Source organism: Rutilus rutilus, assembly GCF_951802725.1.
Source record: "Rutilus rutilus genome assembly, chromosome: 15".
NCBI lineage: Eukaryota > Metazoa > Chordata > Actinopteri > Cypriniformes > Leuciscidae > Rutilus > Rutilus rutilus.
In genome coordinates this window covers 37,051,122-37,068,807 of record NC_140220.1, presented here as the reverse complement: position 1 = coordinate 37,068,807, position 17,686 = coordinate 37,051,122, and the positions used below count along the sequence as shown (strand labels likewise).

Below are 17,686 nucleotides of genomic sequence, written 5' to 3'. Positions count from 1 at the left end.
AACGATTTTTTACATCTTTATAAGATTTTCAAAATGTGATAGACCACAAACATGAGGACTAAAAATCCTAGATTTAAGCGTTTTGCTCCTATAGTGTGTGTGGTGTGCCATGATGTGACAAAGACAGCACACCACACACCAACAGATCTTCAACCAGAGTCTCGACTGTGAACACAGGAAATCTCGCAAAATCTCGCGAGACTTCAGAATAAGCATGGCGGACGATATGCAGGAAGAAATTGCGATGAAAGTGTTTGGAATGATTTTGTTGTTGGAACAACAATACCTGTTGGGTTGATCAACAAGCTGATCCTCCATCTCTGCTGTATGCTTCCGTCTTCCATCATCTCGCTTTCTGATTGGATATTGTTTCGTTTCACGTGATAATCTCCAGAGCGTGCGCACGTTTGTCCTCGGGGTTCCCCCCACACATCAGGATTTCTGAATATTTACGATTCGTGATCGGGGCGGCTCCGACGTTCTTCCGATCAGGTTCGGACACTCTTAACACACCTCACACCAAGGGGAAATCTGATAAGATAATCTGTTGAACCATCAAGATAATCGGGACACAGCTAGGATTGTCGGAAGGGGGGAAATATCTTTTGGTGTGTACCCGGCATTAATCTTTCAGATTTGGGTCTGGATTTCCAGGCTACGAATGCTCTGGAGTCGCAGAGGAGCAGCATCCATGCACTTGATGAAGGTGTCTAGGAAGGCTAGGCCCGAAAGGAAGGTACTGGTATGCTTTGCCCTGGTAAGCTAAACTTGTGTCATTGAACACAGTCAAGCCCACTCAAGGACTGACCTAGTTTTTCTAAAGCCGGTTCCCACATAGCAACATTGTGTCGGCCCAGATCCGGCCCACATCTGGCACACGTGGAAAGATGATCTGGGCCACAAGCAGGCCATAGCAATGCCAGATGTCAGCCAAGAGCAAAGAAATAAACCAGAACTGGACCTTATCTGAGCCACAAAATCTGTGTATATTAAATATGGAGTCATCTCAGCCTTAATAAGCCTGTTAACAAGCAGAATCACTGAAGGAAAGAAGAGAACAGGAAAAGAGCCGAGCAGAAACACAAGAACTACAACTGACTTCACTTATTACAGCTTCACTTATTACTAACCAGACTGACTTTATTTCTGTCAGACGACTACAAAAGTTTTTATTGAGAATTACCAGGGGTTTAACTCTAATGTGTTTCATTAGAAGTCACCATAACAGTGATCGGTGTTTCCATTAGTTGAGCTCTTAACTCGTTATATCTTTTGTCTTTTTTTTTTTTGCTGCTGTGACGGTGTGTTTGTCAAACACATTTGCAGCAGCAAATAAAGCTAAAGTGAAATGAGATCAGGTGACGATGGTTAGCTGTTGATGGCTTTATAATCATCATGAAATGGACTGATTCACTGATCTAACAATTGTGTTGTACCATTAATATTCACATCACTAACCCTGTTACTGCAGCATGAGATCCAGCAATATTATAACAATCAGTTAGAAGATTTTGACAAACATGAGCATGAAAAGTTAATCTACGATGACACACACAGACATCAACAATCAGCACGTGAATCTCAACAATGGTGTCTCCGTCGTAGGAGAAGTCACTGCAAGACTGTGAATCAAACCTTCTCACACCGCCAGAATTTCGTCGAGGTAAAATTTTAGCGCAATGGTCATGAATCGGCTGTCGGTGCGCATGTCAAACTTACGATTAAAGACTTCAGATTTTAGCCTAGGATCAGAGGACTCTTTAACGATTTGCTAAATGTGTCTCAGACGGTCAAATCGTGGCTAAAATCATACTGTGTGCACCCAGCTTAACTACTGACTAAAGACACACACACAAGAACAGACACACACTCAACAAACATACAGCTTCTGAAGACGAAGAAGCTGGCGACGTGCATTTCTGGCATCTATTTATGGTCTCAGTAGGCGCGTTTCCATTACAGATTTGCGCAAAACTTTTGCGTTTTTTTTCTAAATTCCGACAAAAAACTATTGTGAAATGACGGCGTTTCCATTACCTGATGTTATGCGACTAAAACGTAATTTTTTTCCTCTCACGATAAGTAAAGTCATTCCAAAAATCATGGCAACGGACGTTGGTGGGTTTATGTACTATATCCCAGCCACTGCACTGGCCATTATTATTAATGGAAGGAGATGTGTGTGTGTTTTCCAAGCATTAATGGTGAGGAACGACCCTTATTATACCTGTGAGCGGCTCATATGAGGAGTTTCTGGGTGTTTCTCCCTCAGATCTGCTTCGAGGTCTTGATTGTGGCATTTATTTGAGGTTTAGAATCCATTATTCCTGTAATTCTTTTGTCTTATATGAGTTTAATAAAGAGCTCTGTCTCGTATTCTGTCCAAACACACCGCCTCATCTACGTCAGGTGACTGTAAATGCGCAAACACTGTTTCCATTGGAGTTTTGCGAAATATTTCTTTTTCGAATTGCCTGAAAAACCTCCTCATGCGAGCGGAAAAACTTTTTTGCGATAAATGGGAGTTTTTGCGAAAATTACGTGTTTCCATTGGGCGTATTTTCAATGCGCAATTTCAATTTGCGCAATTTGAAGGGTAATGGAAACGCGGCGAGTGACGCGTTATGCTATGTCGCCACATCCATACATTTGACCAATAAGATTGCCGTGTTTAGACACGTCTCTCAGACACCGCCTCGCGTAGGAGCTTTCCCATAGCGTCAACTGCATGCTGCGCGCAGCGTTTAAGATCCACTTTGAAGGGTAATTGTTTACTGACACGATGCAAAACATCTACAGGCACTGAATTAGGCTTTTTTCTCAATTGAATTTGTGGTGAAATGTGACCTAGACAAGTTTTAGGGGCTGTTTACGCGACACCGCCTCCGTGTAAACAACAAAAAAGTGAATCTGTGAAGACGATGACGTCCTGCATGTGTATCACGTGTTCAGTCCATAATGTTTCATCGCCATCTAGTGGCCTGGCAGCAGAATACATCATTTTTAGTCGTTTTCGCGGATCCGTGTGAATGGGGATCATTTTGACAGTGGTGTCGTCTGTACGCGGAAAACTCAAAGGAAAAACTTCTCAGTTTTAAGCACATTGTTGTCGTGTAGACGTACCCTTAGAAGGGAACTATAGATGTAGTAGTGCAGTTAAAGTTTGCTCTAATCCTGAACAGCCGCTGTCCTGTAATCCGGTTGGATTAAGTGCATGAAGTATTAGCAGTAACACGCCACCGTCTCACGATAGTTATGGTGGAAAGCATTACCAAATTGCAAATTGTGTCCATTATTTGGTGTATTTGGTCATCTCAGCACCCGATTTAATATATATCTAAACATGGAGAGATTCCACAGGCGATCAGCTCTTTCTGATCTGCTTAATACAGTCAAGCAGCTATAAAATGACTGATTCAACATAAAGATGAGGAAAAAGTAAAATAGCAAAGAAGTCCTGCTCGCAGTGCAGTATGTGGTCAGGTTGTCTGGCGGCGTCCTGTGTCTGAGGATTCTCTCGTGGTGTCAAAAATTCATTAATCATTTAATGGGATTATGCATAGGCGGAGAGAAGGGAAGCAGGTGAGGTGTGTGAGGACTGAGCTCAGTACATGCTGCCATACGGGGGTCACACAGCCCTCTGACCCCGGCCCCAGGTCATGGTCACCAAACTGGTGTGTTACCTGCAGCTCTGGTGAGTACGCCGGGCTTTTTATTCTCGGTGAGACCTCTGGGATCGTTTAGAAAATGACGTGTTTGAGGCACAAAAAACTGTTTAGATCAAGAGTCTGTATTTGCTGCCTTTAAAAACAGGGCAATTTAATTTTTACTAGTATTTTGAATTACGCATGGCATTGTGTTGTGTTTTAGGGTCAAAGGAGATCAACTTAACACAGTTATCCTGACAGATAATTACCAGAACCTTTTCCGTTTGTGTCTGTCAAATGCTGCTGGATTTTTCTCCTCACTAATGTCTCCTTTAGCTAATCATGTTTGAAGTCTCGTTGTGTTTGAATCAGCTGGTGTTTTGGTGGACGTATGAAGTCAGTTCTGCTCAAGAATCACATGAACCAGAAACATCACCCACTAACTAACTAACCACAAACAAACACACAGCATTAACCGTCTTCATCTATTGATTTAGCTGTTCAAACCCGACAAACTTGATTGTTTTGATTATAAAGTGTGTTTGTGCAACTTTCTTTACTATAAGTGACGCTTGCTTTGACATAGGACTATAGTTAAACTGCAAAGACATTCAGACAAACTTTAATACTGCAAATATCTACATATCATTACCAAAACCTTTTTCTTTACAGTAGTGGTTGTGTGATTTTGACTTCTCAGCCTGAAACTGTAAATACAATTGAACTGGTTGTCAAAATCATTGCAAACATTAATGCATTTGATGATGTTGATGAAATTTGATCACATTTTGTGGAGAATGTAAACTTCATGAAACGCGTAGTGCATCAACAAGAGCAGCATGTAGAGACGCTGATTGAAAATGCATGATAACAGCAGCATGTGTGGAGCAGCTCTGACACCTCCGCTATTAACAGATAACATTTCAGTCCATTCTTCAGCCGGCCTGTATCCATTTCACCCTGAGAAAGGAGAAGGGCTGTTTCCTCCAGCAGAGCATGAGATTTCTGTGCTGAGTTTGAGCTCAACGTTTCTTTCTCAGCCGTCTTCCTCGTGATCTGAATCTAAGACGCTGTATCTTTTGTGATGCCACGTGTTGCTCCGAATTTGACCATTCTCTGGTTTGACTGTAACCGGCTGTTAATGGCCGTATCTAGGGAACGACTGCACTGAAACAGCACTTTCCACAAAAAGGGTTGTTCGTCACAAACTGAATGACAAATACAGAAGTTATTATTAGAAAAATGATCCAAGGACAAATAGTTTTCTTTAAATAAAAAATAAAAAAACTCAAGAAGAGCTCAGAGCATTGAATGAAGCTGAGCTTTCCATGATGATGATGATGATGATGAAGATCAGCCCTGAATATGAAGCTACAATCTGTAGAGCTCCTCAATGTGAACCACGACACTGAACAAATGCGTCTGACGCCAGTGATTAGATGTGGCTTCAGAGCTCGTGTCTGGCTCATCTGTTTCACCATGAGGGTTGAGATGTGGACAGCCACAAATAAATGTAAGCCTATTAAGAATGATAAAGACTCAGAGATGATCAAACTGACCTGTTACTCTCTAAAACTGACCATGTTGTGGCTCAAACAGCTCAAACAGTAGAGCGTTGGTCATGGTCAAGGTCATGGGTTCGATTCCCAGGGAAAGCAAGAACTGATTAGAATGTAAAATGTGTACCTTGAAATGCAATGTAAGTCGCTTTGGATAAAAGCGTCCGCCAAATGCATAAAAGTAAATGTAGAAACGGATTCAGATGAGAAGGTGAGCCTCTGTAATGGCTGTAAACTGTCAGAACGAAATGTTTGTTTGTTTGTGTGAAACAGAGAGAGGCTGAAGACGCAGAAGCGAGCGGTGAACACTAGAGGGCAGTATCACAACTGAAGAAGAGCTCGACAAGGACTCTCAAACCTGCCATTCGCTCTGCGCTCATGTTTTCCCAGCCTAAGTTATCTATAAGTCAGCAGCTGATAGATTGACTTCCTGAAGATTGTTAACACTGGTGTTTTGATCTAAATATTGCACTGTTCAAGTTGTCCAAGATGTCAACTGAAGAAAACACCAAAAACTCAACAACAAAAAAAGAACAAATGCGTTAATCAAAATAATCCAAAATATGTGAAAAGTTGCACAAAAAAAGCATGCATGATAAAGGTGAACAAAAGACAAATGCGAGATAAAAACAACATTTGGGTCACAACATTTGTCATTAATGACAAGCCCCTAAACCTCAGTACTAAACTTTGTCCCTTGTCCCATCATGCTTCAGACGTCACGTGAATGATTCCTGAGGTCATGTGTTTGTTGAGGACAGCGATCAGAGACTCCATGCTGAAACAATCCCACAGACATCCAGCACATTTGTGCATGCTTTTTATTTTTTATGCTTTATTTGAGCATTCAGTTTACAATGTGAAATAACAGAATCAGAACACAACAATAATTATTAAGAATAACAAAAATATAAAAATAGTGAAAGAAAACACTTCAACAACATCATCGCACAAAGCAAAAAACAGTTAGACAGTGATGTAAATAAAATAAAAAACAAGACAAAAGAAAGACAGAGGGCATTACTTAAATGAAAAGATATCTAAACATTTATTACGGTAAAAAGTTTGTAGGTCTTGCAAATCGCACATGTTCTGAGAGCTTTTGGGTTAAGGGAGGAAGAAATTGTATTCAAATCATGTTTTATCTCTTGTAAGAATACCCAAAAAATTGGTTTACAATTTAAAAACTTACATTTGTGAATAAAAATCTACAATAATTACATTTATTATAAAGCAGGCATTTGAATCCGCTTCAAAAAAATCCAAAAATAACAGTTTTGGGATTCATAGAGAAATTTTGCAAGATATTGCTTGAGATAAACCAACTAACATCTTTCCAAAGTTGCATAGTAGAACTGAGTATAACTGAGTATAACTGAGTATAACTGCACGACCAAAACAAGTGAAGAATAGTTTCAGTGTCATTCTGACAGAAAGAGCAAATAGTGTCAAAATCAAATTTGAATTTTTTTTTAAACAAATTTTTTGACTGGGTAAATAAATATTCTGAATTAATTTAAAATATATTTCTTTTACTTTGTTTGTGAGGAGAAACCTTTGTTGTACGGACCATATATTTTTCCAATTTAAATGATCAAAAAGACCATTCCAATATGAGATTGCAGGAGGTGCAGAAATGATGTTCTCAGGGAATAGAACTCTTACTTTATAATTTCTTCCTTTTTTTTCAGTGAAACATTTCTCACCAATAGCAGTGTTGACAGGTTCAAGAGCACATTTGTACATGCCAGTCAATAGCATCATGACGGATGACGTTACAGGTCACATGATGATTTCAACCTGGTGGCTGTAGCATGACCGTACTCACTACATAGTTAGTTTCTACGAAAACTACTCGCATACATACTTCCCTGTTAACAAATATATGTTGCAAGAATGTTTAGCTAACATTCCCTTTAAGAAAATGTTATTTCTATTTCCCCCTGTGGTCAATCATTTCATCCCTTAAAACTCACCTTTGATCACTAAAATGACATTTAAATGTTGTTTCCTTGAAATTAATTTCTTCATGCCTTAAAATATCTTGAATGTAACTCGACACCCTCGCACCCAAGTTCTGAGAACGTTTCCTGGTGTTTTTAGCACTTCATTAACAGACGGAAAGTAGGCTAAGTTCTTCATCAGTACCTACTCTGACCATACACAATTCTGGACAAAGCAACTTTTTTATTTTTACTCAAACCAGTAACACATAACCCTATGGTGGCACACACAACACTCATTACACTGTAAATTACACTGATTTTCATTTTCATTTTCATTTTCAAAATTATTATTTTCATTACACTGAATGCCGTACTAATGGCACTCGTTCTTAAAGATTTTAAGAACTCATAGTACTCATAGTAACCATCTTTGACAACTATCAACCACCTAGTAACACCATAGCAACCACCCAAAATACACTAGCAACTCCCTAGCGACACCATAGCAACCACCCAGAATAGGCTACCCTAGGAACCACCTAGCAACACCATAGCAACCACCCAGAACACCCTAGCAACCGCCTAGCAACCACCCAGAACACCCTAGCAACCATCCAAAATACCATAGTAACCACCTAGCAACCGCCTAGAACACCCTAGTAACGCCCTAGCAACCACTGTAAATGTACGGTGGCACACACAACTGTAAAAATAAGTTGCTGCCTTAATTTGAGTACAATCAACTTGGATGTTTAAGTCATTTCAACTTAAATTACATTAAACTGACTTAAAAAAATTAGTTGAATCTTGCATAACTTCTGTAAAAAAAGTTGAAAATTGCTTTACTTATTTTGACGAGTTAAAGCAATGTAAAAACACATGTTGTTATAACTCTTTTTTTACAGTGCCTGCAGAAATGATATGCTTTTGTTGCAGAAATTACACCATTCACCTAAGGCAGTTGATGCTTAATTATTAATTAGTCAATATTTTGATTGTGTCACTAACACACCATGCATGATTGTCTTCAAAAACCTCTAAAATCATTTAAATGTGTTATTTTAAATATACAACAATGATAATACCTCATGAGACAATGCAAAATCCATGTTTGTGTTTTCTGCCGTCCTCATTAATATCGTGCACGGGTCTGATCACAGATCAGCTGTGAAAACAAACATGTGCTTGTGTTTTGACTGGACCGTACACTCACACATGACAACTCCAGCAGCTTGCAGACGCTCACGCTGAACAAACGGCTCTGATGATGGTAATGGAAACGTGCGGTTGTGTTCTGAAGAGCGTTTAGGAACTGAACTGAATAAATAATGTCCTCCAGTGTACCTGTGTTCCTCCACTCTCAGCTCGGCCCAAACACAGCCATCAGTGCTCACAGTGTGTTCAGACTCCTTCAACATCTCTCACATTATCACAGTTTATTCACTACAGTTTAGAAAATGGTAATAAAAGATGACAAGAACTCAGTTGATATTTGACTGGTTTTGTCCATCCTTAGACTGTCTCACACATGAATTATGTTGAATATCTGTCAGATGTTAAATTTAACTACACAATTAGATAACACCAGTTTAGCTCAACCAATCACCAAGTAATGCTTCATTTTGTTCAGTCTGTGGCGTATAAAGGTCGCATTAGCAATTAAAGAAAAAACACTTAAAGGGGTGGTTGATTATGATTTGACTTTTCTAACTTTAGTTAGTGTGTAATGTTGCTGTTTGAGCATAAACAACATCTGCAAAGTTACGACGCTCAACGTTCAAAGCAAAGGGAGATATCTGCTTTTAAAGAAATCGCTTTTTAAGGACTACAACAAACGGCTGGTAGAGACTACACGACAGGGACGGATTGACAATCTGTGCGTTCTGGAAAAGTCCAGAACGGCCGTCCAACCGAGGGCCGTCGGCACAAAAAAAAAAAAAAAGTCTAATAAAGCAGTATTAAAAGCCAACAGCAGGGGCACTAATATGATCACTTATGCTACGTGTAAAAAACAACAACTGAGGAAGAAGAGTCGGCCTATAGCCACTGACATTTTATAAGGCTGCACTTTTAAATTTGCTTACATTATATTTGAATAGCTGTGGTCTCCAACGTGGTGCCTGTGAGTTGCCCGCTAAACACATTCTATAAATAGCTCCAACTTGCCGTCGGGGTTCCAGACTTCGAATAAATGGTATAATTTTGCGACCTTTTCAACTAAACGTTTCAATTTGAACTTTTGCCTCTACAAAATTACCCAACTCTCTTTGATTGTACGCTGTCATTTGCGTTGCGTATGAGAAACATCAAATGGCAAACGCTTAAAAAGCGGAACAAAACTTGTTTGATCTGAGCAGCGCATTATCAGCTCGATCGGCCCAAAAAACAGCGATCGCGGACAAAGCTGATCTCGATCACGCGAACATTATTACACAGAGCTGCGCGATCCACTGAGGTCTGAGAAGCATTTCAATTCAGCGCAGAATTCTCTATCTCTATTATAAACCACAAATGACTATGTGATTTAAGCTTGTAAAAAGCCAGATGAAACAGCGCTGATATTCTCAACATATTGACGCAAAAAAAAAAAAAAAAACAGGCGAAACATTGTTCCGAGAACAAACCAGTTAGAAGACATTACACACCAAAACCTATGAATTAACTATTAAAAATGCTGTTATATTAATACAGTTATGTATAAATGTATTAAATGTAATGCAGTAATGTTTTTGTTTAGAAGTTATGGCAGTTTATTTATTTTTTTTCATTTATATTTATACTAAATGTTTGGGCTACTGTTTTTGATAACACGTACAATAGGTTTATAGAAAATCAACAAAAAAAAAAAACTAAAAAATCTAAACAAAAAAATAATTTTCATAAGTTTTCAGGATTTTTTTTAAACGCTTTTAAGTCTGAACCAGAATATCAAGATATTTTATTATTTCCCATATGATGGTGAAAAGTAAAAAAGCTTCACCATGTTATGTATAATAAATATTGGAGTATAACAAATAAAAATTCCTTCTAGATGTAGCCCTTGCACACAAAAAGGTTGGAGATCCCTGGTATACAGTAGCCTAACTATATGTTTTATAATTACAAGTTTGTGTAATTTGGGTTACTGTAGCCAGTGACATTTCATTATTTGTATTTTATGGCATTGTACATTTTTTTTGTTTTTATTTGAAGGCTGAGGCTTCATTAATAAACACAACCCCAATTATCATCATTGGTTTTGAGATGCTGTGAATACCTTGTCTGATAGGCTACAGTATTGTGGCATAGTATCAGGACATCCTGGCTAGTGTCTGTCCCACACGGCTAGAGGCGAATGGCCGGATGATGGGCCTATTTGGGAGAAAGTCCAGGGCTGTTTTTTAGCCCCAGTCCGTCCCTGCTACACGAGCTTCCTCCCGGGTTAGTGACATCACCAACACTAGAATTTACATAAACCCCGCCCCCTGAACACGATTTATAGATTATCAATACAGAATATGCTAATGACTAGAAGATAACTACACATAAGCTACATTTAAATTCATCAACTAACCATTCAGAAATGTTGTGACTTCTTGAGTCTCTCCATCATTGTCTGACTTCGGTTTGAACATAAAAGGCTAAAAGTTTTTAAAATTTTCAGTGCATGTGTGTGTGTGAGTGCAAGCTGTTGAAGCTCCGCCCCCTGTGCCGGGAGCAGCAGCTCATTTGCATTTAAAGGGACAGACACAAAAACGGTGCATTTTTGGTCGCGCTCAAAAAGTGACAACATTCACATGCGATATAAAAATATCTGTGGGGTATTTTGTGCTGAAACTTCTCATACACACTCTGGGGACATCAGAGACTTATCTTACATCTTGTGAAAAGGGCATTATACCGCCCCTTTAAGCAAAACACGGTCAGATCAAAGTGTAAAAAATATTTTTTCAAAATTAGTATACATTTTACTGGTAGTCACTGTATGAAGAATTTTTGGGTATAATATGTCACAGTTTAATATGTCATCAGGAAGGAGGATGTAATTTAATCTTGACAGTGGGGCACTGTTGACACACAAAAGGCAAATTACAGGCAAATGGAACAAAACGAGCACACGTCTCAGCTTTAGGCTTGTGTTGGGTCACCGAAGCTTCTGATAGGCTCTGCTCTTTGTACAACAATGACATCAGCAAAAGTATATTTCTGACTGGAAAATCCCTGAACAGGTGTGGCTGAGATCAAACCCATTTTAAAGGGATAGTTCACCCAAAAATGATAATGATCCCATGATTTACTCACCCTGAAGCCATCCTAGGTGTATATGACTTTCTTCTTTCAGACGAATACAATCAGAGTTATATTAGACAATATCCTGGCTCTTCCAAGCTTTATAATGGGAGTGAATATTGCTTTAGATTTTGAAGCCCCAAAAAGTGCATCCATCCATCATAAAAGTAATCCATACGACTCCAGGGGGTTAATAGAGGCCTTATGAAGCGAAGCCATGCGTTTGTGTAAGAAAAATATCCCTATTTATAACTTTAAAAAACTATAGTCTAATAAACTATAATAATAAGAGATTGTTGCCCAGCTCTATTTGTTTGAACCGCGAGAGGCGTCGACTCTCACCTGAGCTTTCGCTACTCCTACATTATGTCTCGGGTCAGAGGTCACTAATCACGTGTCGGTCGGGGTCAGAGGTCACTCGTCAGGCTTCGGGTCAGAGGTCACTCGTCAGGTCAGAGGTCACTCGTCAGGCTTCGGGTCAGAGGTCACTCGTCAGATCAGAGGTCACTCGTCACGCGTCGGGTCAGAGGTCACTCTTCCACCTGAGCCAGACTCGCGTACAGTGCTTAATTTGAGCCGGATCCTGTTCCGGGTGTCCGATTTGGGATTTTTGCTTTCCGGCACCGTGAGAGACAGAGCAAGCGCGGGTTAATGCAGATTTATTTGGAGGTTATGTTTCGCTATTGGTCCTCACTCCTCTCAGCATATATTTTGATCAGCTTTCTTAAGTTCAAAATCACTACCATTGGTTGGTGCTTACTGCTTATTGTTTTGCACGCAGTAAAACGTAAAGTTTAGACAGTAGCATAAAGTTTGGAGAGAGTTATACCTGATGAATTATTCTAATATACAGTAGTCAACATTTGAAGTGGATCAAAACCTTTCATCAAAGTTATAAATGAATTCTGAACAATACCCGTTTTACTCTTAGAACAACTTAGAAGAACTTTTGTTGATCCACTTCAAATGTTGACTAGGCTACTGTAAATTAGTTCATATCAATAACGCAGTCAAGCATATTTTCATTTTCCATATCCACGAGTAAAGATGGTGTTTCTGATAAAAAGAGATCCCGGAGATGGAACTGCTAAAACTAATTAGAACAGCAGGAAAACACGAGCGACGGGAGTTAGATCAGTCAGAATCAGAAATCAATAGTGGAAAAGGCAATGACATCCGTGAGAAAATATCACTGATCAACTGCAGGACTTTTGGTCTCAACATCTAGCCTTATACGTGACAGAATAATACACTAGGCTTCAGGTATTTTTCACATCAACCTGACCGATAGATATGAGGTGCCATTATTAATTAACGGAACTAAGGTAATTAAATGAATACACATCAGCTGAGATGCGAGTTGAGGTAAATCACTGGGGATCAATAGATGCCGCTGTGCAACAGTATATAAACATGATTTAATCTCTGAGGCACTGACTGAAGTTTACTGTCTAATTTAAAACGTTTAATCGTTTTTTAGAGCAGTATAACATTGTCTCTGCATTTACTAATATCTTTTATGTGTACATAAGTTATTAATATTCATGAGTCAAGCCTTCCCCATAATAAACGATAACAACGTATGCATTTCAGCCAATCAGGTGGGTAAGCGTGATATAACGTGATTAATATTCATTAGACGAGTCTTCGACACGCCAGGATTGGTCGTGTCGCCGCCCAGTGGGCGGAGCTTCATGACTCTGATTATTCATGTTGTCAGGGGAGAGTCGAGTGGCCGCAGTTCGTCCGAAGTTACACCGAAACTTCCCTAATAATGTGGCACTGAAGATGAGTCGACAGCAGGACGAGCAGGGCGTCGTGTTAACCGCTTACACCAGCAACACTGAAGCCGTGCTGAGAGCAAAGGAAGAGCAAACGGAGTTTCTAGGAGCGAGGTGAGGGATCGCATGAACGCATTCATTTATTACCCAGAGCAGTGTGCACTATTTATGGCAACTGTATCCTAGGGCTGTGTCTCAAACCCAGTGAGGTGGGCGTCATATGCGTGCGCGCCACCATGCTGCCTAACTAGGCATTACACAGCCCTAGTGTTCAGCTCTGAAGATGGACGGATCTTGTGGAGATTTTGTGGAAGTTTGTTAAGCAGCTGCTGGTAACCTAATATTGCTGTTGAGTTGTGTTTGGTATTCGTGTGGTCTGATCTAGTCTACTTCAGCTTTTGAGGGATTGTGTAGTATTTGGGAACTTGTTCTGTATATTGCTTAAAGGCAGGGTAGGTGATTTGTTCCAGAAATTGTTTTTTGTTATGCTGGTTGAAAGTCTCTTCAAATCCTGACAGCAATTACTAAGTGGTCTAAATGTGTGTGTGTGTGTGTGTGTGTGTGTGTGTGTGTGTGGAAGGCGTAGGACCACAAAATGTTCGTCCAATCATTGGATTCGGTCCGAATGCAGTGATACGCTGTCCTACCTGCCTGTCAACATATGTATTTTCATACATCCATGCACCTGCTCGCGCAGACATCACGGTCATCAGTGTGTGTTTCGTGCTATGCAGAGTTAGGGCCGTTCATTATTACTGTAATGTTTATGTGCTTTGAGACATGAGGTAGTTTAACACCGTCTCTCATGATTGGCTTTGGAGATGCTCTGGAGGGAGGGAGGGATATAATACTTTTAAAGCTAGCTTGCTATTGCTAGACGCTCTGAAAATGGCCTAGGCTACGTACTTTAAAGCAGCTCGTGTCACACAGTGTGTTCTGTGTTTGCTGCGTTTAAACCAGCACGATGTAAATTCATGTTTCAAATTCACACCCTTAATGTTGACACCGGTTTCAGCTTAAATAAATATACATTACTTAAACCATCAATACAACAAACATTAACATTAACATTAACAATGCAACTATTATTATTATTGTTCTATTTATTTATTAAAACAAAGTATATTTCAAGTTTTCTCATAATAAAAAATAAATAAAAAAATCATTTGTGTTTTATTTGTTAACTAATGTTAAGAAATAACATAGCTGTTCTTTTTAATAGTCGACTCATTATTGGATGATCAAAGCTGGTCAACACTGCAGTGTCACATGACCAAACCACAGGTTTATCAGTGGCTAATGCTGATATGATGCAGTTCAACTGAATTACAAGAATGAGATGTATGTTATATTCCTGAAATGCTACAAAACATTGACTTATAATTCACAGAATTATAGCCTCAGCCGATAACCACACATCCTCACAGACAGTGTTATCAGAGGATAATGGGCTACGCTTAGCCTATATTTTGAGTGAATATATTATGAATACAGGCACAAACGGGACACTTAAGATCAGTTAGCTAAACTTTAGTGTTTATAGCCTAGGCTTACTTGTTCAGTACAAATCCAAAATATAAAGCTCTAGTCTTGGAGTTTATTAACTTAAATTTTTTAACTGATCTTCTACATTTTTTTTCTGCTGATATCGGATCGGTATCGGCCGATACTCAGGTTTTTTGGTAACGGATCGGATCGGTTCTGAAAAAATGGTATCGGTGCATCCCTGCTCTTATTGGTGGATCTCGTGTGATTGACAGGTTGCTCCGCCCTCATCATCAGAGAAGAGAAGAGAATAAGTCAGTTTTGATTTCATGGTGCCTTTAACAGAGACCGTCTGAACTAATGTCCACTCTGTGACGTGTGTGTGTGTGTGTGTGTGTGTGTGTGTGTGTGTGTGCTCCTGCTGGAGCTGACGGTGGTGAAACGGGATGCTGGCTGTTGTGTGTGTCCTCAGATGTTCAGGTGTGTTCCTCGTTCAGCAGCTGCGAGCCCAACTCCCTCGAGGACTCGTCCGGCCGGAGCACAGCGGCCTGAGGAGAAGGTGTCTGTGTTCCTCGTGTGTGTGTGTGTGTGTGTGTGTGAGGCTCTGCCAACTGGCCTTTGGCTGTTTGCTCGGGCATCTGCTTTTTGCTGGTTGTTTGCAGACGGGCCTGTTGTTTAGATTCAGCATGGAAGCATGTTTAAAAAAAGAAGTTCCTGTCTATAATTGGATCTAGCAGAACACTGTGTGGGGGAATAGTCCATCACAAAGAAACGTCTGTCAAATTCCAGCTCAAAATAAAAGGAAATTGCCTTTTAAAGCACTTTTTTATTAAAGTGGTCATTAGGGCTGCACGATTATGACAAAAATCATAATTGCCGATTATTCCCTTGAAATTGTAATTGCGATTATTAATTACGATTATCACAATTTACATTGAAAAAAAAAAAAATAATAAAAAAAAAAAAAAAAAAAAAATATATATATATATATATATAGGCATATTATTATACGTTTACTTAAAAATTGTGAACACACACACTGTCCCCCTTTACTTAACATACACATAAATTGTAAGAATATGACTAATAGTAAAGACTAGAAATAAACATTAGGCCTATGCTAAAACTATTAAATAGCAGTCCCAAACTAGCTTTTGTTAATACAATGTTGGTATAAGCCACCACAGACATTTAAAAATATAAAAAAAATAACACAAAGTGAAAATAAAGTGGCATTTTGGGGTTAATATTGAAACGACAGTTACCATGGTGAATACACAATACTAACAAGAACTGTTAATGAAACATGGAAACTGCTCCTGGTGAATAGAATGAAAATCACCTGAATGCAAATCCTTCTCAGCTAACACACGACGTACCAGTAACGTGATTTATTGGTATTTTACTTTTATTTCGTGACTTACTCATTTACAACGTAACAACGTTTCATACGCGTAGTTTCCTTTGCACTTTATATACAGTGAAGCGATAGACAGCGCGCGCCGCCGCATTTGTGCGTGCCTTTTTTTGAACGTCCGTTTTTCTGAGGTGAAAGCATGGGTGAAAGACTTTTTATTTCAGCGTACACATACGTCACTGCCTGGTAGTTCCTATTGTGCTGGGTTTTCTTAAGTAGTTGTGATTCGCCTCTCATAACATGCTCTAAATGCACGCAGAGTGTTTTTTTTTTTTTTTTGTAATCGCGGCTTTGAACGATTACGTAATCGTGACATCCATAATCGTAATCGCGATTAGAAATTCGATTAATTGTGCAGCCCTAGTGGTCATATAATGGTACATGCACTTTTACAAGTTGATTGTACTGAAATGTGTGTTGGCAGTGCCTGTACACAACCATCATAAAATGATAAAAATCCATCCAGTGTTTTTTTTAAAAATCTCCTTATATGTTTCCCCCGTCTCAGATCGAGCCGTCTGACCGTGTGACGTCACACAGTCGGACGCCCCTCCCACGATTGTTGATTGACAGCAGCGTTTCAACACAGACCCGCCCTGAGCGAGCTGTCATCATAGTCCGCCATTGTTGATACGCTGGAGCAGAATGGCGTCTAAGCGAGTGTGGTGTTCTGTTCTCGGGTGTAATAACGAACACAGTCATCTTGATGTTCCTAAACCCGAACCGCTGAAGACGCAGTGGCTGAGTTTTGTTTTTCGAAGGGAATGTTCCCCACGATCAACGTCAATGCTTTCATGTTTGCGCGAATCATTTCTCACCAGACTGCTTTATAAACGAGGGTCAGTATAAAACTGGACATAAACATACATTACAACAAATTCTTAGGTGTCCTTCAGCTACTGTTAGAAACATTCCTGCCGTGACCTCATGTGAGTGCTTCAGCCCTGAGCGCTGTACCCAACACTGCAGAGATAACGTTACGCATCACTGAGGGACAAGCCTACATTTACCGGAAAAAGGTTTTTCATGACCATTATCTGTAACATCAATCTGTCAATGAACTAATGTATACATCAGTAAACACATAGCGTTCGTACCTCACTACTCTACCCTGCCAGTATACAAAGATAGATCAAAGTGACATTACGTTAACCAACCATTCAGAAACGTCCAGTTCGAGCCTTAATTGTCGAACTTCTTCGGGGCCGTCATCTTGTTCCGGGTCCGACTCCGGTTCAAACTGATACGGTTGCACAGATGTGTCCTCAGAGACTCCCGCTGCCATTCTCCAAAATATACCCTCAACTGTTGTCAAGGCAACACTCCACGTGTGTGTAAACGCCCACAGAACAGAGGGGCGGGGGGAGCAAAGCTCATTAGCATTTAAAGACACATGCACTTAAACGGCGTGCTGAAAACAGAGCTGTTTTTGACCAGGTAAAACGAGTGTTTTCTTACAATACTAATGAGAAATTTTAATTAAAGTAGCCTATATTACAAACTTTTCATTTAGACCCTAAAGTTGTTATTAACTTGTTATTAACTAATGTTAACTTGTACAAAAACGGCATTATATGACCCC

At 39.6% G+C, this 17,686-nt stretch overlaps 2 protein-coding genes across 3 annotated transcripts in view; both read left to right on the top strand.

Annotated features, from left to right (window-relative positions):
• LOC311304860 (dynein axonemal intermediate chain 1-like) overlaps positions 1 to 17,686 on the top strand; it is a 674,193-nt gene that overhangs the window by 546,956 nt on the left and 109,551 nt on the right. The window lies entirely within an intron of this gene.
• Positions 13,129 to 17,686, top strand: part of arhgap18 (Rho GTPase activating protein 18) — a 40,462-nt gene continuing 35,904 nt past the window's right edge. For both annotated transcript variants that reach the window (XM_084431648.1, XM_084431647.1), the window contains exon 1: positions 13,129 to 13,316. In XM_084431648.1, coding sequence (XP_084287774.1) covers positions 13,132 to 13,316 — 185 coding nt within the window. In that variant the 5' untranslated portion in view covers positions 13,129 to 13,131. The remainder of the gene's footprint in view (positions 13,317 to 17,686) is intronic.